The 26,259-nt window shown below is 36.3% G+C and overlaps 1 protein-coding gene across 3 annotated transcripts in view; it reads left to right on the top strand.

Moving 5' to 3' along the window:
- The window catches only part of FBXO8 (F-box protein 8), a 55,849-nt gene that overhangs the window by 14,330 nt on the left and 15,260 nt on the right, over positions 1-26,259 (top strand). The window contains exons 2-4 of one of the 3 annotated variants that reach the window (XM_025386070.1): positions 14,255-14,436; positions 14,560-14,591; positions 17,533-17,659. In XM_025386070.1, coding sequence (XP_025241855.1) covers positions 14,263-14,436; positions 14,560-14,591; positions 17,533-17,659 — 333 coding nt within the window. In that variant the 5' untranslated portion in view covers positions 14,255-14,262. Of the gene's footprint in view, positions 1-14,253; positions 14,592-17,532; positions 17,660-26,259 lie in introns of those variants that run through there. The other 2 variants (XM_025386068.1, XM_025386069.1) reach the window with 2 other exon arrangements.

The raw sequence follows: 26,259 nt of genomic DNA, 5'->3' as shown, positions 1-26,259 counted from the left end.
AGTTTCTACCATTTTTTTTTTCCTCTGTCATTTTATGGGAGAGAGAGGTGATAAATATATGTGCTCCATCTTACAAGAATCCAACCAAGGTTGAGGTTTTTTCCGAAAAAGTTCCTTAATAGAGTATTTCAAAAGTGAGTCCAAAAATTGTTTCTTCTGTCTCCTATCCAAATGGTATCTTACAAATTGCAAAGCATGTTAATGAGATGATACCCTACCATTTATACTTATCCCAATATTAGTTTAAAACCTATTCCTCGGAGGCCAAGGCGGGCGGATCACCTGAGGTCAGGAGTTCGTAGACCAGCCTGGCCAACATGGTGAAACCCCATCTCTACTAAAAATACAAAAATTAGCCGGACGTGGTGGCAGGCACCTGTAATCCCAGCTACTCAGGAGGCTGAGACAGGATAATTGCTTGAACCCAGGAGGCAGAGGTTGCAGTGAGCCGAGATTGCACCATTGCACTCCAGCCTGGGGGACAAGAGCGAGACTTCGTCTCAAAAAAAAAAAACAAAAAAACAAAAAAAAAACACTATTCCTAAGACATGAGCATGAATAAAAATGATTTTGAAGTTTAGCATATTAAATGTAAGCTATGTAATACCAAAAGAGCTTTCGTAGAAAGAAAAACACCATATATGTTTAGTAATCCTAGATATAACTTTACTGAAATGTTATCAGGTGGGAGTACAACGGATCATATAGGGGTGACAGTGGCTGCTTGCTCTATAAAAGTAGGAAACTTTATGCAGTCTGCAAGATAAATACCTCTCAAAGGCATTATTTTTTAATAATGCTGGACTCTTCCTAAAATCATGTTACTTTCCATTTATGTCTTCCCAGCTACTGTGCCACAGCAGCATAGGACTTTAGGAACAGAAGACTAAGTTTGAAATGTAAGCTATGATAATAAACCAAAGTATGAAATTCTTATACACGAGATTAATTTAATAAAATAGCTCTGTCTTCGCTAATGTGACACGTTTATACACAGTACCACTGAGTGTTCAAAGTCGCACAGTTTGGTTGCCAGTCTACATTCAGTAGCCATTCAGTACCCATTTGTGTCAGGCTTCTAAGTTTCCTGTTCACTACCATGTTCCCTGAGTGTATTTGCAGGCAGTACAGAATTGAACATGAATATTTTATCCTTAAACCGAAACAGTATATAATAGCTCTGAGACACAAGGAGCGTTAATTGACTGCTGTATTAAAATGACTATAATTAATTGATAGTCATATTTGCATAATTTCAGGGAGTAGAAATTCTGGGATCATGTTCGTTTGCCTATTTGGCCGTTGCTTCATTTGATGCTTCATCCAATTTATAAAGGAGTTCTGATTTATTTTATTTTGTGCTAATCATTCGCTGGAAATTATCAATTTACGTTTACTAAATAATATCTAAATCTTCAGTAGTAAGTATTCATTTTATTACTATTCTTTTTTTTTCTGAGACAAGAGTCTCACTCTGTTGCCCAGGCTGGACCAGTGCCACATTCTCAGCTCACTGCAACCTCTGCCTCCCGGGTTCAAGTGATTCTCCTGCCTCAGTCTTCCCAGTAGCTGGGATTACAGGCATGCGCCACAATGCCAGGCTAATTTGTGTGTTTTTAGTGGAGATGGGGTTTGCCATGTTGGACAGGCCAGTCTGGAACTCCTGACCTCAAGTGATCTGCCCGTCTCGGCCTCCCGAAGTGCTGAGATTATAGACGTGAGCCACCACTCCTGGCCGCGTTTTATTAGCATTCTGAAAAATAATGAGAAAATGTAGAGTTGGGATTGCGTTGGGGTTTTTCCCCCATTTTTTTTTTGTTTGTTTTTGTCTCCTCGGAAAGGAAGAGTTTCAACTGTGAAATCTTATGGAGAATTTTTTTTGTTGCATGATTTCTCTTCTGTGATCTAAGTAATTATGAAATTTTTGGTTACTTCTGTCAGATGATAAATAATGAAGTCATGTTTCTTTGTTTGTAGACCAAGAAAAAATATGTTTGGTTTTATTTTGAAGTTCCTTAGAAAGATTTTTATAGATCCTCTCAACATGATAAAGAAGCTTTGAACAAAATAAATTCAAATTTGGAAGAAAAGGTATGGGACACCTTGAATTGTATTAATTACAGTTGATCTTCATTATTTATAATTTTGTATTGGTGAATTTACCTACTCACTAAAATTTATTTGTATCTCTCAAAGGAGTACTCCTGTTGCTTCTGCAGCCTTTAGCAAACATGCACAATAGCTGAAAAAAATGTGTTGTTCAAGGTGCACTTTCGCAGCTGAGGTTGAAGGCAAGGCTCTGCCGCCTTATCTTAGCTCTCATTATAAACAAGTGTCCTTTTTGTGGCTTATTTAATGCCACATTTCCCACATGCTTTTTCTTAGTGGTTTTAGTGTTTAAAATGGCCCCTGGCCGGGCAAGGTGGCTCACACCTGTAATCCCAGCACTTTGGGAGGCCAGGGCGGGCGTATCATGAGGTCAGGAGATCGAGACTATCCTGGCTAACATGGTGAAACATCGTCTCTACTAAAAATACAAAAAAAAAAAAAAATTAGCTGGGCATGGTAGCTGGCGCCTGTAGTCCCAGCTACTCCGGAGGCTGAGGCAGGAGAATGGCGTGAACCTGGGAGGCGGAGCTTGCAGTACGCCACTGCACTCCAGCCTGGGCCACAGAGTGAGACTCCATCTCCAAAACCAAAAACCAAAAAACAAACAAAAAAAAACGGCCCCCAAGCCTAGTGCAGAAGTGTTGTCTAGTTTTCCTAAATGTTGTGCCTTATGGAGAAAATACATGTTAGATAAGCCTCACTCAAGCCTGAGTTATAGTGCTATTGGCCATGAGTTCACAGTTAATGAATTAGCAATATATATTAAATGTCTTTCAGCAGAAACACACATAAAATAAGGCTATGTATTGATCAGTTAATGAAGATATTGTGAACAGAGGCTTACAGTAACCTAACCCTATAATTCCCTAGAAACAATGGTTCAGTATTGCTAATTCAGTGTTTGCAGAAACTTTAAAGAACGTAATTGCCATGAATAACAAGAAGCACCGTATTTCTTTTATTTCTATATGAGATAGACTAACATAGATTAATTATGTTCTTAGAAGAGTAAATATTTTTTCTAAGAAATAAATATCTATTTTCTCCACCTATTTTGAGTGAACAAATAAAGCTGTAGTTTCATCACAGAATCCATATTTACACCAAAACTAGTGATTTCAAATACAAAAACTTCTTTTGTATTGAATTTTTTTTCAATTTGAAACTTTTTGCGTATTCAGTGATTCCACATTGCAGCTGTCTTTTTTACCTAACAATTTCTGCAAGCGACAGGACAGTACTATATCTTTTATAATATTATGTTTCAGTTTTAAAATCGTTATAACAAGATATTATTAAAACTTTTAAGACAAATCTGAAGACTTTATACTTTGAAATTAAGTTTCAATTGGTTCAGTCTAAACACTATTTTCAAGAGTTTGAAATCATAGAAGAACCCAGCATGAAACTGCGTCATATTCTACATCTCTTTTAGAGCTAGTGTTGACAGCTTATTTTCTTTTAATTTTTAATTTTAATTTTTTTTTAGAGACAATTTCTCACTCTGTCACTCAGGTTGTAGTGCAGTGGTGTGATCATAGCTCACTATAACCTCAAACTCCTGAGCTCAAGTGATCTTCCTGCCTCAGACTCCTGAGTGGATAGGACTACAGGTATACACCATCGCACCTAGCTAACTTTTTTTGTATTTTGTGGAAACGGGGTCTATGTTGCCCTGTCTGGTCTTGAACCCTTGGTCTCAAGCAGTCCTCCTGCCTCAGCTTCTCAAAGTGCTGGGATTGCAGGCATGAGTCACCACACCTAGCCACATCTTGACCGATTATTAACAATAACACAAAGACCTATTTCATGACACTGCTATTGACACCATCCTTAGGCATGCTGAGTTTTAAAATTTTTTGTGAAAGACAACACAGCCTTTTTTGTTTTCTAGAGTTTTTTGTTGTTGTTGCTGGGTCATTGATATAAAAGAATTACATTTACAAGAAGATAAAAATAAAAACATGGTCAAAATATGAAATAACTAAAAGAGGCGAATTGCATGTAGAGGCCCTACAAAGCTGTACAAGTAGCAACATGAACAAATAAGCTTATTAAACAGGCAGGACATCAGAACAGTTGAAGTATCATTAAGTAAGCTTTATGAAAGTGCTTACTTTCACTTGATGAAAATATGCTTGTCAAAGTAATATCTAACATATTGACTGTTAGTTGACTGTTAGCCATGAAATGAACTTTATGTACATTATCTTATTTAACACAATAGCTTTTTGAGCTATAGATATTTTTATCATTATTATTTTTTTGCATTGTACATGAAGAAACCAAAGCTCAGAGTAGTCAAGTAACTTTCCCAAGGTCCTGTAAGTAATAACTAATAAAGTCAGGATTTAAACTCAGTTCTGTCTGACTTCAAAATCCATACCACTGTGCTCCCTCCATGACTTGCTTTACAACTTACACAATGGATGTCATGTCATTTTGAGAGTTTTAAAGCTTTTCTGACAGTTACAGCCATGTTTCGCATCCCTATTACGCTAAGGAAGATAGGGAATGGGGGCAGAACACTATAGACTCCCTTTTCTTTCTCCAAATGCTAAACTCATGATATTACTTTTTCTCAGAGTGCTTTATCATTACTGTGTTTTTACCTAGGATCAAGAACTGCTTTAAAGGGAAATGAAAGTCCCAAGGGGACAATTTTCAGTATTGTTTAGCAGTAGGAATACAGAAAATAAGGTATAATCTTGCAGTTTTCTTTGTCTGAACTATGTATACATGAGCCTCAACCCTCCAACCTCCCCATTATTAATTATTAGTTTTTTAAAGAACCAGCTGCTGGCTTTACCTCTTTCTACCTGCTGGATGTTTTCTGAATCACATTATCCAGTGTGATTAATTTAAGTGATTTCCATTAAAGTCCAGAGCCTAGGGAAATCACCCTGATTCTTCGTTCCCTAGCAACAGGCCTAAGAGTAGCAACAGCTGCTTCACCATATGTCACTAGAAAGATTCTGTAGGAAAATAGACTGAAATTGTTAATAAATGCTTTAAATATTGAGACTTCAGATACTGCAGTTACCATGTTTGATAATTTACCTTTAGTGGTACAAAAACAAAAGAGAAGAATAAATTTAATTATTTAAAATAACAGCTCTGCGAGGTGAGCTCAGCAATTAACGTAAGTTCTAGATATTTTCTTGCTGAGTTAAACAGAGGAATAACCATGGTGAAAATAAAATACTTTTCTTTATGATTAGTAGACTTAAAATGTTCAATTTGTGTCAAAATTAAGTTGTACTTATGTTGTAATGTGACATGGCACATTTAAACATTAAACAAATATAAAACTTGTAATTGTTTGTTGACATTCTCTATTTTTTGTACGTTAATCTTTCCTACTGTCTCCATGGTTTTGTGTTTTCCAGAATATCTTGTAATTAGAATCATACAGTAAGGAACTTTTTTAGATTTGCTTTTTTTAGTTAACATTAGTATTAGGCACTTAAGGTTCCTCCATGTCTTTTCATTGCTTGATAACTCTTTTCTTTTTACTGCTAAATAATTTTCAGTTGTATAGATATATTGTACCACAGCTTATTTATACATTCTTATAATGAAGTACATCATAGTTGCTTACAGATTTTGAAAATTAATTACCAAAACTGCTTTAAACGTTCACGTGTAGGTTTTTGTGTGGACATAAACTTTTATTTAGATAAATACCAAGGAATGCTAATACTGAATCATACAAAGTATGTTTAATTTTTAAAGAAACTACCTGTCTTCCAAAGTGGTTGTATCATTTTGCATTCCTACATCCTTGCCAGCATTTGGTATTGTCACTCTTTTGGGTATACTCTTTTAATGGGTGTGTAGTAGTTGTAGTAGTATCTCATTGTTACTTTATTTTCAATTCCCTCATGACATATGATGTTGAGCATCTTTTCATATGCTTATTTGCCATTGTATATTTTCTTTGATGAGGTGTCTATTCAGATCTTTCACTCATTTTTTAAAGTGGATTATTTCCTTATCGCTGAGGTTTAAGCGGGCGCGGTGGCTCAAGCCTGTAATCCCAGCACTTTGTGAGGCCGAGACGGGTGGATCACGAGGTCAGGAGATCGAGACCATCCTGACTAACACAGTGAAACCCCATCTCTACTAAAAAATACAAAAAACTAGCCAGGCGAGGTGGCGGGCGCCTGTAGTCCCAGCTACTCGGGAGGCTGAGGCAGGAGAATGGCGTAAACCCGGAAGGTGGAGCTTGCAGTGAGCTGAGATCCGGCCACTGCACCCCAGCCTGGGCGACAGAGCAAGACTCCGTCTCAAAAAAAAAAAAAAGAGTTCTTTACTGAATAGGAACAGCTCCAGCCTCCAGCTCTCAGCGTGAGCAACACAGAAGACGGGTGATTTCTGCATTTTCAACTAAGGTACCTGGTTCATCTCACTGGGGCATGTCGGACAGTTGGCACTGGTCCATGGGTGCAGCCCGACCAGACCAGCGAGAGCTGAAGCAGGGTGAGGCATCGCCTCACCTGGGAAGTGCAAGGGGTTAGGGAATTTCTTTTCCTAGCCAGAGGAAATTGAGACACACAACACCTGGAAAATCGGGTAACTCCCACACTAATGCTGCGCTTTACCAAGGGTCTTAGCACACAGCACACCAGGAGATTATATCCTACACCTGATCCAGAGTGTCCCACGCCCACGGAGCCTCCCTCATTGCTAGCACAGCAGTCTGAGATCTAACTGCAAGGTGGCAGTGAGGCTGGGGGAGGGGCGCCCACCATTGCTGGGGCTTAAGTAGATGAACAAAGCCACTGGGAAGCTCAAACTGGGTGGAGCCCACCACAGCTCAAGGAGGCTGGCCTGCCTCTGTAGACTCCTCCTCTGGGGACAGGGCATAGCTAAACAAAAAGCAGCAGAAACCTCGGCAGAGGTAAATGCCCCTGTCTGACAGCTTTGAAGAGAGAAGTGGATCTCCCAGCACGGAGGTTGAGATCTGAGAACGGACAGACTGCCTGCTCAAGTGGGTCCCTCACCCCTGAGTAGCCTAACTGGGAGACATCACCCACTAGGTGCAGACCAACACCTCACACCTCACACGGCAGGGTACACCCCTGAGACGAAGCTTCCAGAGCAAGAATCAGACAGCAACACTCGCTGTTGAGCAATATTCTATCTTCTGCAGCCTCCGCTGCTGATACCAGGCAAACAGGGTCTGGAGTGGACCTCAAGCAAACTCCAACAGACCTACAGCTGAGGGTCCTGACTGTTAGAAGGAAAACTAACAAACAGAAAGGACACTCAGACCAAAGCCCCATCAGTATGTCACCATCATCAAAGATCAAAGGCAGATAAAACCACAAAGATAGGGAAAAAGGAGTGCAGAAAAGCTGGAAATTCAAAAAATCAGAGCACATCTCCCCCTCCAAAGGAACACAGCTCATCGCCAGCAACGGAACAAAGCTGGATGGAGAATGACTTTGACAAGTTGAGAGAAGGCTTCAGTCAATCAAACTTCTCAGAGCTAAAGGAGGAACTACGTAACCAGCACAAAGAAACTAAAAACCTTGAAAAAAGAATGGATGAATGAATAACTAGAATAATCAATGCGAGAAGACCTTAAAAGAACTGACAGAGATGAAAACCATAACACGAGAACTACATGACAAATGCACAAGCTTCAGTAACCGACTGGACCAACTGGAAGAAGGAATATCAGCGATTGAAGATCAAATGAATGAAATGAAGTGAGAAGAGAAGTGTAGAGAAAAAAGAGTAAAAAGAAATTAACAGAGCCTCCAAGAAATATGGAATTATGTGAAAAGACCAAATCTACGTCTGATTGGTGTGCCTGAAAGTGACGGGGAAAATGGAACCAAGTTGGAAAACACTCTGCAGGATATCATCCAGGAGAACTTCCCCAACCTAGTAAGGCAGGCCAACATTCAAATTAAGGAAATACAGAGAAAGCCACAAAGATACTCCTCGAGAAGCGCAACTCCAAGACACATAATTGTCAGATTCACCAAAGTTGAAGGAAAAAATGTTAAGGGCAGCCAGAGAGAAAGGTCGGGTTACCCACAAAGGGAAGCCCATCAGAGTAACAGCAGATCTCTTGGCAGAAACTCTCCAAGTCAGAAGAGAGAGGGGGCCAATATTCAACATTCTTAAAGAAAAGAATTTTCAACCCAGAATTTCATATCCAGCCAAACTAAATTTCATAAGTGAAGGAGAAATAAAATCCTTTACAGACAAGTAAATGTTAGAGATTTTGTCACCACCAGGCCTGCCCTACAGGGGATCCTGAAGGAAGCATTAAACATGGAAAGGAACAGCAGGTACCAGCCATTGCAAAAACATGTCAAAATGTAAAGTCCATCAATGCTAGGAATAAACTGCATCAACTAGCAAGCAAAATAACCAGCTAATATCATAATGACAGGATCAAATTCACACATAACAATATTAACCTTAAATGTAAATGGACTAAACGGTTCAATTAAAAGACACAGACTGGCAAATTGGATAAAGAACCAAGACCCATCAGTTTGCTGTATTCAGGAGAACCATCTCACATGCAGAGACACACATAGGCTCAAAATAAAGGGATGCAGGAAGATCTACCAAGCAAATGGAAAACAAAAAAAAGCAGGAGTTGCAATACTAGTCTCTGATAAAACAGACTTTAAACCATCAAAAATCAAAAGAGACAAAGAAGGCCATTACATAATGGTAAAGGGATCAATTCATCAGGAAGAGCTAATTATCCTAAATATATATGCATCCAATACAGGATCACCCAGATTCATAAAGCAAGTCTTTAGAGACTTACAAAGAGACTTAGACTCCCATACAACAATAATGGGAGACTTTAACACCCCACTGTCTACCTTAGACAGATCAACGAGACAGAAAGTTAAAAAGGATATCCAGGAATTGAAATCAACTCTGCACCAAGCGGACCTAATAGACATCTACAGAACTCTCCACCCCAAATCAACAGAATATACATTCTTCTCAGCACCACATTGCACTTATTTCAAAATTGACCACATAGTTGGAAGTAAAGCACTCCTCAGCAAACGTAAAAGAACAGAAATTATAACAAACTGTCTCTCAGACCACAGTGCAATCAAACTAGAACTCAGGATTAAGAAACTCACTCAAAACCACTCAACTACATGGAAACTGAACAACCTGCTCCTGAATGACTACTGGGTATATAACGAAATGAAGGCAGAAATTAAGATGTTCTTTGAAACCAATGAGAACAAAGATACAACATACTAGATCTCTGGGACACATTTAAATCAGTGTGTAGAGGGAAATTTATAGCACTAAATGCCCACAAGAGAAAATAGGAAAGATCTAAACTTGACACCCTAACATCAAAATTTAAAGAGCTAGAGAAGCAAGAGCAAACACATTCAAAAGCTAACAGAAGGCTAGAAATAACTAAGATCAGAGCAGAACTGAAGGAGATAGAGACACAAAAAACCCTCCAAAAAATCAATGAATCCAGGAGCTGGTTTTTTGAAAAGATCAACAAAATTGATAGCCCACTAGCAAGACTAATAAAGAGGAAAAGAGAGAAGAATCAAATAGATGGAATAAAAAATGATAAAGGGGATATCACCACTGACCCCACAGAAATCCAAACTACCATCAGAGAATACTATAAACACCTCTACACAAATAAACTAGAAAACATAGAAGAAATGGATAATTTCCTGGACACTTACACTCTCCCAAGACTAAACCAGGAAGAAGTTGAATCCCTGAATAGACCAATAGCAGGCTCTGAAATTGAGGCAATAATTAATAGCCTACTAACCAAAAAAAGTCCAGGATCAGATGGATTCACAACCGTATTCTACCAGAGGTACAAGGAGGAGTTGGTACTATTCCTTCTGAAACTATTCCAATCAATAGAAAAAGAGGGAATCCTCCCGAACTCATTTTACGAGGCCAACATCATCCTGATACCAAAGCCTGACAGAGATACAACAAAAATAGAGAATTTTAGACCATTATCCCTGATGAACATCGATGCAAAAATCCTTGATAAAATACTGGCAAACCGAATCCAGCAGCACATCAAAAAGCTTATCCACCATGGTCAAGTGGGCTTCATCCCTGGGATGCAAGGCTGGTTCAACATACACAAATCAATAAACATAATCCAGCATATAAACAGAACCAAAGACAAAAACCACGTGATTATCTCAATAGATGCAGAAAAGGCCTTTGACAAAATTCAACAGCCCTTCATGCTAAAAACTCTCAATAAACTAGGTATTGATGGAACGTATCACAAAATAATAAGAGCTATTTATGACAAACCCACAGCCAATATCATACTGTATGGGCAAAAACTGGAAGCATTCCCTTTGAAAACTGTCACAAGACAGGGATGCCCTCTCTCACCACTCCTATTCAACATAGTGTTGGAAGTTTTGGCTAGGGCAATCAGGCAGGAGAAAGAAATCAAGAGTATTCAGTTAGGAAAAGAAGAAGTCAAATTGTCCCTCTTTGCAGATGACATGATTGTGTATTTAGAAAACCGCATTGTCTCAACCCAAAATCTCCTTAAGCTGATAAGCAACTTCAGCAAAGTCTCAGGATACAAAATCAATGTGCAAAAATCACAAGCATTCTTATACACCAGTAACAGACAAACAGAGAGCCAAATCATGAATGAACTCCCATTCACAATAGGTTCAAAGAGAATAAAATACCTAGGAATCCAACTTACAAGGGATGTAAAGGACCTCTTCAAGGAGAACTACAAACCACTGCTCAGTGAACTAAAAGAGGACACAAACAAATGGAAGAACATACCATGCTCGTGGATAGGAAGAATCAATATCGTGAAAATGGCCATACTGCCCAAGGTAATTTATAGATTCAATGCCATCCCCATTAAGCTACCAATGACTTTCTTCACAGAATTGGAAAAAACTGCTTTAAAGTTCATATGGAACCAAAAAAGACCCCGCATTGCCAAGAGAATCCTAAGCCAAAAGAACAAAGCTGGAGGCATCACGCTACCTGACTTTAAACTATACTACAAGGCTATAGTAACCAAAACAGCATGGTACTGGTACCAAAACAGAGATATAGACCAATGGAACAGAACAGAGCCCTCAGAAATAATACCACACATCTATAGCCATCTGATCTTTGACAAACCTGACAAAAACAAGAAATGGGAAAAGGTTCCCTGTTTAATAAATGGTGCTGGGAAAATTGGCTAGTCATAAGTAGAAAGCTGAAACTGGATCCTTTCCTTACTCCTTATATGAAAATTAATTCGAGATGGATTAGAGACTCAAATGTTAGACCTACAACCATAAAAACCCTAGAAGAAAACCTAGGTAATACCATTCAGGACATAGGCATGGGCAAGGACTTCATGTCTAAAACACCAAAAGCAACAGCAACAAAAGCCAAATTTGACAAACGGGATCCAATTAAACTAAAGAGCTTCTGCATAGCAAAAGAAACTCCCATCAGAGTGAACAGGCAACCTACAGAATGGGAGAAAATTTTTGCAATCTGCTCATCTGACAAAGGGCTAATATCCAGAACCTATAAAGAACTCAATTTTACGAGAAAAAAACAACCCCATCAAAAAGTGGGCAAAGGATATGAACAGACACTTCTCAAAAGAAGACATTCATACAGCCAACAAAGACATGAAAAAATGCTCATCATCACTCGCCATCAGAGAAATGCAAATCAAAACCACAATGAGATACCATCTCACACCAGTTGTAATGGCAATCATTAAAAAATCAGGAAGCAACAGGTGCTGGGGAGGCTGTGGAGAAATTGGAACACTTTTACACTGTTGGTGGGACTGTAAACTGGTTCAATCATTGTGGGAAACAGTATGGCGATTCCTCAAGGATCTAGAACTAGAAATACCATTTGACCCAGCCATCCCATTACTGGGGATATACCCAAAGGATTATAAGTCATGCTGCTATAAAGACACATGCACATGTATGTTTATTGCGGCACTATTCACAATAGCAAAGACTTGGAATCAACCCAAATGTCCATCAGTGACAGACTGGATTAAGAAAACGTGGCACATATACACCATGGAATACTATGCAGCCATAAAAAAGGATGAGTTTGTGTCCTTTGTAGAGACATGGATGCAGCTGGAAACCATCATTCTCAGCAAACTGTCGCAAGAACTGAAAACCAAATACCGCATGTTCTCACTCATAGGTGGGAATTGAACAATGAGATCACTTGGACACAGGGAGGGGATCATCACTCACCGGGTCCTATTGTGGGGGAGGGGGAGGAGGGATAGCAGTAGGAGATATACCTAATGTAAATGACAAGTTAATGGGTGCAGCACACCAACATGGCACATGTATACATATGTAACCTGCACATTGTGCACATTTACCCTAGAAGTTGAAGTATAATTTTTTAAAAAATGAACTTAAAAAAGAGTTCTTTACCTTTTTTGGATACACAGTCTTTTTATCACATATGTGTTTTGCAAAGATTTTCTACTGGTCTGTGGCTTTTTATTTTCTTGATATTCTGTATTTTCTAAAACATTTTATTTGTATAGCTTCACCACTTATTTAGGAAGAAATACCATGGTGTTGTGTGTGTAGTAGGGCGAGAAGGGTTATCTTTTGTGCCTTCTTTTCAAAAACAAATATGCCTACATTTTAAAATTATTAGTTTCTTCTCTTTATACCTCCCCGCCATACCTTTATAGCTTAAGCTGCTGGGATTCCAAGCAGGACAATATAAGGTGGGGGAAGAGTTAAAAATTATCTTGGACTATTTTTTCTGCTTTAATCAGCAAATGACTGAATTTAGTGGCCATTATCGAAACAGTAGCCAAAGGTTTAGTAAATAAATGCATGGATCATACCTTTTTAAATACTACAATAATAGTATCTTTGACATTCTGCTCAATTTTCAAATTATTTCTAATTAAAAGATACCTAGTCACTGTTGGTTTGTTTTTTTGTCGTTTGGGATTTTTGCTTTTGTTTTTGTTAGTCCTTATTGTAAACAATTAATTAAAACAACGTTATATTTTAAGTTCAGGTCATGCTATAAAAATTATTTGACTATTTTAATGATTTTATGGGAAAGTCAGTATTTTTTCCAAGTTTTTGAAACACACAGGTATTAGCTGTCAACTTGAGTTGATAAAACAAAAGTATTTTGTTTGAAAAAGAGATCATGAAAGTAATTATTCATATTCATTAAGAACTCTGATTTAGTTGTTCTGAATGACTTTATTTGCCCTAGAAAAGCTATTAAAAGGCAATGCCAAATCTAGATCTAGGAATTTTGTAATACATTTGTACATGAGGAAGTCAATATATGTGACAGACAAATGTAGAATGCCTTGGTGGGAGGTCAGATGGTAGTGGGGAGACTGGAGCACGCCTTCCTCTGGTGACTTTTCCCAGGTACTTCTGAAGAATCCATAGGGATTTGTGGAGAAGAATTAGAAAATTTATCTAAATTACAGTTTTTAATTTAAGGCAACAACAAAACTAAATAGTAGACTGTTACTGAGCATTTATCTTGGAGTTCTAGGTGTCTAATTTATAAGGTTTCTGAATTAGACTTCAGGGCCTATGTTACATTTTATTACAGTCTACAACATAAGTGTAGACTGGCAAGAATTAAACTAAAAGCCTGTTTCCCAGCTGTTAACACATCTGGGAGTTTGGTTAAAAGGAGCTAGCTTAGCTTAGACTGAATTGTGATGAAAAGCAGGGTCTGGAGGCCTTTTAACTAGAGTCTTTGCTCTGATCAGAGCTGTATTTGATACTGGCCCATAAGTCCACATAATTATAATTTGTAAGAGTATTAAGGACATCAATAACTTTTAAATCTTACCACGTGAAAAATGATTATGTCACCTATGGACTTTAAAAGTAGTTAGCAAACCAGGATAAAGGTGATGATCAAACCAAGTAATTCCGAAATTTTGTCTATCAAAATTTACACTTACAATGTTTCAGCTATTCTTAATAATATACTTCTGGTTTTAATAGGTTTTAATGAGAAGTTTTAATTCTGGTAAATGAATGCTTCATGTCAGATTTGTTATACCACTGGGGAAAATGGGTTACTTTTTAAATGTCACCCTTATTACATTCTGGCTTTTTCCCAGGCTTGCAGATGGGTCAGGGGTTGTGGAGAGTTGTCAGAAACCAGCAGCTACAACAAGAAGGCTACAGTGAGCAAGGCTACCTCACTAGAGAGCAGAGCAGGAGAATGGCTGCGAACAACATTTCTAACAGCAATCATCGTAAACAAGTCCAAGGGGGCATTGACATATATCATCTTTTGAAGGCAAGGAAATCAAAAGAACAGGAAGGATTCATTAATTTGGAAATGCTGCCTCCTGAGCTAAGCTTCACCATCTTGTCCTACCTGAATGCAACTGACCTTTGCTTGGCTTCGTGTGTTTGGCAGGACCTCGCAAATGATGAACTTCTCTGGCAAGGGTAAGTTAAACCCACCAATGTTGAATTCAAGTATCTCTAAACATAACCATGTTTAAATGTTCTTTTAATAATATATATTACAAAATATTTTCTTTAAACTTGGTCTTGTACTTTGAGATACTCTTTATTAAAACCTGGAAAAATATACAGTTAGCATCACAGTCAAATTTGATCTTGTGAAAGGAGGACAATAGAAAGTAGAATAACAACTTTACAATTAGAAGAGAGGTTACCAATCAGGCTCTGTCAGTTCATTATAAATCAGAAACTCTCACTTTATTCTAAAAATACCGCAAAGTTGTGGAGTGAGAATTTCTAATTTAAAAATTGGAGTGTTCACATGCTGTGTAGTTTGTGCTTCCCATAGGTATCCCATCTGAAGAATAGGCAGACTTCAAAATCAATGAATAGTCCTCAAATGTTACTGTTTTTAATTTTCTTCATATAGAGCCTTACATTTTTACTCAATTCTATATTTCTTCAAAGGTGCTTGTTAGAATAAAATTTAACTGGTGAAAATTGTATCTACTTTTTTTTCCTAACCAGCATTTTAATGAAGTAGGCAAATATTAGAAAGCAAGGGGACAAACCGTTGTTTTTATTTACTTGCTGAACTTAAAGTAGATTATATAAATTTTCACGTTGTACTAGTTTGAATTAAAACCACAAATCTAAGAACATTTGCTGGAATAGAATCTGTTTTATTGAACCTAAGTTACTCCTTCAATAGCATCATATACTTTAACAAAAAGTATAGGTACATGACTTTTTGGCCTAAGAATATTACCAAACATGGAATAATTGGATCTCAGACCTTTTAGCATCCCTTACCAAAGTTTGTCTTACTATCTTGAAGTGGATCTTTATAAAAATATAGAATGTAACTAGAAACAAACATCTTTTTAAGACTTCATGTAATTTCAAACTAGAAATCTAATTGAGACTTAATAAATTGCAAACTTTAGTCAAAATATATTTTCAGTAATGACATTCCTGTTAGGTTTTCTGATGTCACACAGTTATAGTACAAGTTATATAGGTCCTTTCTCAACCTCTAAATAGATAAAAATCGTCAATATCATATCTTGTTATTCTTTTATTCATTTGTTTGACATAGTGAAAGTACTATGTGAGGAAATTCTATTAAAGAGGAGTCTTTAAAATAAATAAGTTATTAATTTTTTTAATCATGTGAATAGAAGAGGAAATGAAAGTACTTTTAAACTGGATCATTCTTTATAATCTCTTTTCTACATTTTAGTATTCCTCACTAACTTAATTTCTGTTTCTTTATTTGAACTTCTTTAAAAAGTTTAATTTCTAGTCTTCCCAAAGTCAATCAGAATATATTCTTCATTTGAGGTTTAAATCTGAATTTTTCATTTGTGAAAGAAATGTTTGCCATAATTATGCCTATTTTAATAATACTTAGATTTTCTCCTTAATAATAAATTGCTTCTATTTGAAATTAAAGACTGGCTTAGTTTTAATTTCAACTTTGGATGTATTGAATACTCATTGATGTTGGGAAGTTCTCTGGTTTTCACATAGCTTAGTAATAAAACTCTAGTTTTGAGTTTTATTGGGACTAGATTAATAAGACTGAAAAAATATTGATAATATTCTAAACAATTTTTTATACTTACAGTTTTCAGTCAGTGATTTCATTTGGTGGGTAAAAATAATACAGCAGTATAAATCAACTACTAAGAGGATAGTCTCATGCTAAATTAGATATTTTACCCCCTTGTCCTCACAATTGTTGATGTTATGTGCTCAGACAGTAACTTTTTCTTGTTGCCCTGCACTTTGTGTGTTTATTAAAAGAAGGAAATTTGAGGCAGAAACTAATAATGAATATAAGAAAGTAAACAGTTTCATTTGTCTCAACAAGTAGCAGATGCTTTTGAATACACAACAGATGAGATAATTTTGAGACAAAGACTCATTACAATTGTATCAGAATATAATTTAAGTATTCTCTGTGTCTCTAGAATAATGCATTTATATTTAAGGCTCTTTGGTAGATATCCAGAATTTCCAGGCATTATAATAAGATAAAACTTTAGCTTTCAAATAACCAGTAGCTATTGCCTCTGTAACGAGTTAGAAACAACTATCCCAATCTGCAGTGTGTTTTGAGATATGAACTGTTAGTATTTTAGGTTTTATAGAATTTCTAAACAATCATGTATCACTCTGATAGTAAAGAACCAGTATTTTTGAAGCAGTATCTTAAAAACAGCTATGTTTAACATCACAGCTTGATGAATGTATTCAAGTTGTGGCATTACAAACAATTTCTATGTTTAATTTGTCTGTTGTAACATTTATTATTTGAAAAACAAAAGTTGTTTCCCTGCCCAGCAATCTTTTCCTCCCATTTAGTTTTATTTCACAATAGAGCACATAGAATTAGTTAATAAACCCTATTTAGATTCTTGGTTAATAATTGCATGCTGTGGATTACTCATTGTTTGAAATCCTGCATCTATACATGTTAGCCATATGATCTTGGGTAACTGTTTTGTCTCTGTGTTTCTTATCTGTATCACCAACGTCATAGGATTGTTGTGAAGATTAGGCAAGCTAATCCAATAAAAATACTTAAAATAGGGTCTGACATCTAGTAAGTACTCAGAAAATGTTAGCTATTATTACTACTATTATGATAGTTTATGTTTAACTTCAGATAGTACTCATGAATATTATTGATCTTTATAACTCATATTTATTAGATGCTGTCAAAATTGCTAAATTTAAAGCATCTGTCATACTCTAGTAAACAAATAGAAAACAAGTACAAACTTAAAAATTTTAAACTTTATAACTATAAAATTCAATCTTATTTCATGTTACTATTTTTTCATGTATATGCATATTTAACTTAGGAAATTAAATGTAGTAATGTTTTCTTGTCTTATTTTCTCTGATTTTACAGGTTGTGCAAATCCACTTGGGGTCACTGTTCCATATACAATAAGAACCCACCTTTAGGATTTTCTTTTAGAAAATTGTATATGCAGCTGGATGAAGGCAGCCTCACCTTTAATGCCAACCCAGATGAGGTTAGTGAAGAACTTGAATATTTGTATCCAGTGAGCTGTATTACTGTCTTGCTGTAGCTTTCCAATATGATGAACTGCAGGGAAAATAAAAAGTCATTGAACATGCTTTTTTAATCACTGAGAAAACCAGTATTTTAAACTATTGCTATGTGACATAGTCATTTTTCTTCGCCTTACCATGTCACATTCTAATCTTTCTACCTGCTTACTTTGTGTAGCAGCATCCATGATGTATATTCAGTCCTCTACTGACCTGATTACAATATTAGTACATTATAAGTAGAGAGCACAAAATTTGATAATAAGAACGCAGAGTGTGTTCATCAGATTTTATCTGTAGCAGTTTTTTTCTGTTTATTGTTTTTCCTTAGTAGTGGTTACTTTTATCAAAGATAATCATTGAGGACTTTGTTCTATTTTCTGACAAATCAAAACGTTGTCTTCAAATAATGCCTTTAACAATGTAATTCCATGTTGACATAGGAACTATTTGTAGATTGTTATAAAATTGAAGAATTTTGTATTAATTATTTAATTCTTTCTTAACATAACATGTAAGCATGATCAAAATGTGAAAACAACTTTTTCACTGATTTTTTTTTCCTTATTCTTATTTTACTGTGTCCTGGAAAAGTTCAGATTTTCAGAAATGTTTAAATACTTACAGATTTATTCTTAGAAATCCAAGTGAAAATTATACAGCACTCAGAACTACTACTTTTGGATGCATTATTTTTTGTGGAAAAATTTAATCTGCAGCATTATTTTAATTTACCTAATTTTTGAAACCAACTTTTTTTTATTTGTTGTTGGGGTATTAACGACAGTTCAAATCATGCAGCCAAGTGTTTTCTAAAGTTATCTTAACTTTTGTTATAATTAGGGAAATGTTTCTCCTATGTAAAATATTTGAGTCCTAAACAAAAATACCAATTTTATATGTATGCATATAGTAATACCAATAATATATTTTTTAACCAATTGATTTTTACTTACATATGGTTTATTTTTTGTTAAATTTTTATGGTACATAAATTTAAAATAAAATGCCATTGCAAAGGATTACTGATATACTTCTTATCAGTTAAGTCTTATCTCCAGAAATATAACAAAGTATATATATTGTAAAGCCAGGTATAATACTTAAATTCAGATGTTTCTTTTCTTTCATCACTATTTAAAGAGGTATTACTGTCAATGAATAACAAACTGATACCTTAATGAAATTAGAATGATTTATAAGAAGTTCAAATTACACATTTACCAATACAACACTGCTTTTTAGAATCGAATGATCATTCTTCAGAAAGGCAAATAAATGGATAAACTATTTATCATAAACTTAAATATTATTGTCCTTTTATTGCACATTTTTTTCTAATGCCTTTTATTATAAAATATACTTGTTTTCACCTTGTTTTTGGTCAAATCCCAGTTATCTTCCATGTAAACATATGGCAACATAAGAATGTCCCTTTTTTTATCCTGCACTGTGGCATACCTGCTCTTATAAGAGATTCTTCTGCACTTACATATTCAAATAATGGCACAGTTATAGACACTTTGTTATTCTTAACTTAAACTTTATTTGTTGCTAATTAAAACAGTTCATATGATGAACTTTATAATAAAATATGTATTTTGCAGGCCAGGCATAGTGGCTCACGCCTGTAATCCCAGCACTCCAGGAGTCTGAGGCAGGCGGATCACTTGAGCCCAAGAGTTTGAGACCAGCCTGGACAACATAGGGAGATCCTGTCTCCACAAAAAATTTTTAAAAAATTAGCTAGGCATTGTGGTACATGCCTGTGGTCCCAGCTACTTGGGAGGCTGAGGTAGGAGCATCACTTGAGCCCCAGAGGTCAAGGGTGCAGTAAGCTGTGAGAGTGATACCCTGTCTCAATGATAATAATCATAATCATAATAAAGATATGTAGCCCCAGAGGTCAAGAGTGCAATAAGCTGTGAGAGTGAGACCCTGTCTCAATGATCATAATAATAGTCATAATAAAGATATGTATTTTTCCCAGCTACTCGGGAGGCTGAGGCAGGAGAATGGCATAAACCCGGGAGGCGGAGCTTGCAGTGAGCTGAGATCGGGCCACTGCACTCCAGCCTGGGCGACAGAGCCAGACTCCATCTCAAAAAAAAAAAAAAGAAAAAAAAAAAAAAAAAGATCTGTATTTTGCATCAGTCTGTTGAGGTAATTGAATGATGATTGCTGGAGGAAAACTGAGGCAGAATGCTACAATGTTGTACTGTACAGTACATAAGAATCAGGAGAGGCAGCTGTTTTAAGCCCCAGTCTTATATCCATTTAATCAAGGCATGCTGGCTCCTCTCATGCATTATTCTGATGTTGAGTAAAACTGTCATCTTCAATTCATATCACTTTCAAATGTTACATTCTAAGGGAAATGTAACCTGGTAAGTACTAAGTTGTAGATTGTTACAAAGTCAGAAAAGTTGGATGTAACTGCTGATATTGATTATGGTAAGTAGTCATTCTTTGCTAAAGGAATGCCAATTTTTAAGCAAATTATAAAGCAATCATTTTTACACGAAGATGAAAATACGCATGGGTCCTCATATACTAAAATATTATATGTATAGGTTTAAATATCTAATTTGGAAAAGCTAGACATATAAATAGGTTTTCATCTTTGCAGCTACCAATATCAGACTATACAGTTCTTATTAGTACCTCCTCTAGGGTGTTTGGAGAGGGGGCAGAGAAAAGAGCTCAAATTCAAGTTCTTTTTATATCTGACATAATTTTTTAAAATTATAAGTCAAATGTTAAGAGAGGAGATTCAAGTTATTAATTAAAATAAAATTTTTAGATCTTCAGATTTTACTTATCTATCCTACCTTCCATTGTTATTGAGAGTTGGCTGTATTTTCTTTTTTTTTCACTCCCTGGCCTGATTTAAAGGTACTCTGGAATATTCCAGAAGCACTGAATTTATCATTCTAAAAGGGCCATGTAGTACTCCCAAGAGGAATAGAGCTGAGCCACTCAATGTGTCTCAAGGTTCCAAAATTCTGATTCTATGCTTTTATGAACATGTAATTTAGCAAGTGTTACCTAATAGCAAAAGAAAATGCTGTCTTTACCAGAATGCACTTAGGAAATATATAGAAAAACAAGGACATTGCAATACACTTAATAAGTTCAGAGAAAGGAGGGGAAGTAGTTCAGTGACTATATTCTATACTTTCTTTCATTGACTAACATAAATAATGTTAACTTGGCTAATTGTTTACCAAGTCAAGTATTCAAAATTGAAATCATGTAAGTGAAAGATCTATCCTAATAAATGTTCTTATATAGCACATATCTGTATGAGTCATACTTTAGCCAGACTTTAGAATGACTCTTGCCAAGTTTTTTGAGTGCTCAAAATTAGGCAGTACTTTTTGGAGATTGTATTTTGTTTTCTTTTTCCCCACTCACTGGAGCACTGTCATCAGATATATTATTTTGGGTTCATTTAACTCTGAGCACTAAATTAGTTTTGATGATATGTTTATATATGTGATGCTTATTGCAGGTACCTGAGATAAGATGTATATAATTGCTTAGTATTGCAAAAAATCTACTTTTTCATAATTTCCAGTATTGTACTTAACATTTTGATAGCAAGCATCATTAAAATATTATAAAAATAAGAATACTTACAGCCACAGGGAACAAGATTCTCCAAAGGACACCGTTCATGTCACGGATATGGGTAACCAAGCTCCACAGCAGCTGCTGGCAGTGGCTCATGGGGTGGGGGAGAACATCCGCACAGTTTGTGGTACGATAATCTGGCACGCTGTTGTACTATGCATGACATTGTGATCTCAGCTGTATGTAACGTCTTGATCTTGTGCATGAGCTTGTGTACTTTGTGGCAGGTGGCCACATTCTAGTAAAGGAATGTGCTGAAAACCATCTATTTACATTAAGTTGTATTTTCCCTGCATGTACAAGTTGTGTGTGTCAATTTTATTCCACTAGCAGTAGTATAATGAAGTAATTTTATTTAACAACCAGTAAACTATATTACTTGTGCTCCAATGTATATTAAAACACTTTCTTGACATAGTTATTTTTAAATTTAGGATTTGAAAAATTGGTAGTGAACATGGTTTAACTTTAATATAGGTTTATTTTTGTTTGTGTAATTGTGTTTCTAAACAGTTTTTTGTTTTAAATGTCCTCATTGGGGTCAGATAACAAAAGTTTTTTGGTTTTTTTTTAATGACTATATAAGCACATTTTTCTGGTATTTATACAGAAATATCCACATGCATATAATTTTATGCATTTTACTAAATTGATCTTGGATATAATCTATTATAAAACATACTTTAAATTTGACGTATCCACACGTTTTAGGTAGAAATGAATATGCAACTTACTTTCAAGATAACGTGTTCTTTTTGTTGCTGGACCAGCTAAAGTATAAACAGGAAATTTGTAGTTCTCCATTATGGAAAGCATTTCAGGAATTTATGTTCAGTTCTTATGAATAGTATCTCAGATATATGTTAATGACTTTTTGCTCCAATATTCAACAACTAAATCGTCAATACCATTACTTCATAGCATAGCAACGGTGGTGAAAAATAACTTTCAACTTTTATTCCTAGGGAATGAAAACCGTCATGGGCATTATTAGAATGTACTGATAAACATTTCCCAAATGCATTCCTTGGGAATACACAGTTAAAAATGAATTCTTAAGTCTAATTTGAACATGATAGATTATGATTAGTTGGCTTATTTACAGCCTAACTTTTCAAAGCCTTTAATACCTTGATGCACATTGTGACTAACAAGGGAGATGTTATATGTGATATGTATCTAATTTTGTTTGACGTGGGGTTCTTTCTTTTTTGGGGAGAGGAAGGTAAAAACATTCCAGGGAATACACTTTGAGATAACCTAGTACAGATTATCTGTAATCTTACTGTGTGTAAATAAATGTTTTAGAATGATTGAAATATCCTGTTGTTCACTTGCAGTTATCAGATGTAATCTTCTCTCTTATCAAAGTCTGTGGGTCTCTAATTGTTTTCTTTCCTTTGGTCTGATAGTACGTACTACAAAACAAACAAACAAACAAACCCTGAGAGTTGAATTGAGTCTTGACAGACTGAGAGATTTTTTTCCATTTTTTTATTTTGATTACCATCTGGTTTGGAAAGGAAAGTTTTACTTTGGACAATAAGGGTAAGGCAATAAACCTGAAAGCAATATTGAATTCAAATAACTGCCTGTACACATTGATAAATGTATCTGTCAAATAATTTGTAACTAATAGACCATTCATCATTATTTCTTTGGTATCTCATTCTCTGTACTAACTCTTTTAAATCTTAGTGCTTCTTACAGCACAGAAGTATTCCTAATGAAGGCTGGCAGGCCACTAAGATACTTTTTACTTTGGAAAATGTACTACCTGTTGAGGTTTTATCCTTAGTTCTATATGTCTAGAAATTTGGCTTTATCTTTCTACTGAAAGTGAATCTCTCAGGAATAAACTTATAGGTAGTAGAGTGTGAACCAAGTTGACAGTAAGATATACATACTTCAAACAATGCCAGATAGCATAAAGAAAGAGAAAAATAAACTCAAAATTCTAATTCTTGGCTATAGTATAAACTAAGATCTAGCTAGAAAGAACTGAATTCGCAACACCCTTTGTTGTGCTGCTCGACTCAGCATGTTCCACATTTTATGATTGGCTTCTTGCAGTACCTACTTCTCCCTGTATGTATCAGCTAAGATGCTTTTGGCTGCAAGGAACTGAGAACCTAAACTGTGACTTAAACCCTTTACATTTGTTTACTTCAAAAGAGTCCTGGATGCAGGTATCCCAGTTATTTTAGTGAGATAATGATCTCCTGATGGACCTGAGTGTGTTGACTTTCACCCTCTTGATAGCAAGGTGGCTACAACTCAAAATATCACTTCCCCCATAATAGTGTCCCAGTGCAAAGAAAGAGAGGCAGAAAAAGAAGCTTTCTCCTCATATTCCTTATACTTATTAGGGAGAAAAATCTTTTTCAGAAGCCTTTGGTGTACTTCTACTCATTTCTTATAGAACATAATTAAATCACGTGAGCACCCCTAGAGCACTAGAGAATAGAATAGAAAGATTACATGATTGGCTTAGACTTATGATTCTACAACTGCAGCTAGGATGCTAGAAGAAATGAAAAACAGGGAAATGACCTTTGTTAAGACATCCAAGCATCTGTAATGCCATTTTAACTAGTGACACACTTAAAACGTGTAATTCAGCCTTTCTTTTATTTCTGGTCTCTGCTGGGTTAGAGGCCGTAGTATCCAAAGGAGGAACGTTGGCACCTGTGGCACAACAATTTGAATTGGTAGCTGACCCTACCTTCTTGCCAATGTAGGTCTTCCTGCTACTAAGCAAACTTACCAAAATTTTAAAAGGGAGGAGGAGGGGATAGGAGGGGAGGTAGCTATGCTGTGATTGAAGTGGTTAAGCCTGATAACCAGAGGGAAATAGTACTACACGATGTGGCAAAAGAAAAGGATATAGGTGGAACTCAAGAGATGTCTTGGGGTTCCTTCTAGTGGTACTATATCCTATGATAAAAGTAATTTTTTAAAAAATCACACTGGGCCTACATGGCCAAGGCTTATAACTCACCATTTAGACTCCTCACTAGGGAAAGCACCTCAACCAGTTGTGTGGCTGGCTCATTCCTAGGGTCCAGAGTTGAATATGGATTCTTTATTCCAAGCTCCATTCCCTTTGGAGGATGCTTTTATGGCATCTATGTAATCTACCTTTGACTCATGAGGTTGGAAAAGGTGTATGTAGAGAAAGATTTTTTAGATTTTTTAGTTTTCTTGAGACAGGTTCTCACTTTGTTGCCCAGGCTAGAGTGCAGTGGTATAATCTTGGCTCACTGCAGTCTGCACTTCCCGGGCTCAGGTGATTCTTTGCCTCAGCCTCCGGAGTAGCTGGGATTACAGGTGCATGCTGACACACCTGGCTAATATTTTCTTTAGTAGAGACAGGTTTGCCTCAAGTGACCCACCTGCATCGGCCTCCCAAAGTGCTGGAACTACAGGAATGAGTCATCATACCTAGCCTATTTTTTAGGTTTTAAAAAGAGACACAAAGAAGTAGTATTGTCTCTGTGTGTGTGTGTGTGTGTGTGTCTGTGTGTGTGTGCACGTGCGTGTGCATGCATGTGCTCACACGCACGTGCTCACACGCACGAATACATGTGTCATGTACAACTCTAGGCATTAGTATGTGAGAGTATAATGATATGACCATGTGCAGGCATCTGGTAGCCATCAGGGATATTAGTAACCCTACCAAGAGTAGCAGACTGGAAAGAAAAATTGGGTCTGTGATGCTATCTGTGAGCCTAACAACCTGGAGCCGTATTAGTTTGGAACTTCTTGTTATGCAAGGTAATTTTATTTTTGAAGTAAATGTATCCCTTTATTTTGAACTGGGTCTCCTGTTGTTTATAACCAAAATCATCTTGATGTATTATTGCTGTTATTATTATCCAAACTCTTAGGAGTTTGAGATGTAATCCTCAATGCAAATTTTTAAAAATAAACATTGCTAACTGGGTACAGTGGCTCATACCTGTAATCCTAGCAATTTGGGAGACCAAGGCAGGTGGATCACTTGAGCTCAGGAGTTTGAGACCAGCCCGGGCAACATGGTAAAACCCTGTCTCTACAAAAAATACAGAAATTAACCGGGTATGATAGCATGTGTCTGGAGTCGCAGCTACTTAGGAGGCTGAGGTGGGAGGATCACTTGAGTCAAGGAAGTTGAGGCTTCACTGAGCCATGATCATGCCACTGCACTCCAGCCTGGGTGACAAAGCAAGACCCTGTTTCATAAACAAACAAACATTGCTAATTCTCAGTAGCAGATCAATTTATCTCCAAATTTGCTGGGGGAAATTTAATCAGGGCAGAAGAAACTAGGTGACAGTGAGAGGAGTCCCTCACCAAATATGGCTTAACTAGCTTCCTCCTCTATAAGAATTGTTTACCCATAGGAGCTAAAATGCTGGGATTTATGTCAGGCCCCTTCCCCTTGATCAACATTAGAGTCAAAGTGAAAAATTATGCCTCTCAGACACTAAATACCCTCTTCCTCTGCCTAGACAAGTTAATACCTTCAAGCGACCAGCTACAATTAGTCAAATGGTGCTAAACTGGAGGTCATTTTCTTTTTATGAGAGTAATGTGACGTATGTATGGATATGCATGTGTGTATATATGTGTCTATCTCTTTTGAATCTGATCCGTGATGATTTTGCGGTTAAGAAGGCAGCTTTACCCTTTGCCTTTCAGGACAACTTTAGTTTACACCTTACCCTAACCATACTCTATCCCAGCCACCCTCCTTTTCCCTTTTCTCCCAGAGTCACTCCAACACGCAGTGTAGAATCAGTTCCCAGAGGAGGTTTGTGGATTCAGAATAAACCTTTTAGAAACTTGAAAGAAAGACGAATTTCCCAGGCCCTCTTCTAATCATTGTCTAGTTGAAAAACAGATTCAGGCCCTAGAATATTCCATAGTTTATTCATCA

This window comes from Theropithecus gelada, chromosome 5, assembly GCF_003255815.1.
Source record: "Theropithecus gelada isolate Dixy chromosome 5, Tgel_1.0, whole genome shotgun sequence".
Classification (NCBI taxonomy): Eukaryota; Metazoa; Chordata; class Mammalia; order Primates; family Cercopithecidae; genus Theropithecus; species Theropithecus gelada.
Note: the sequence above shows the minus strand (reverse complement) of the source record. Positions and strands in the feature narration are given on the sequence as shown.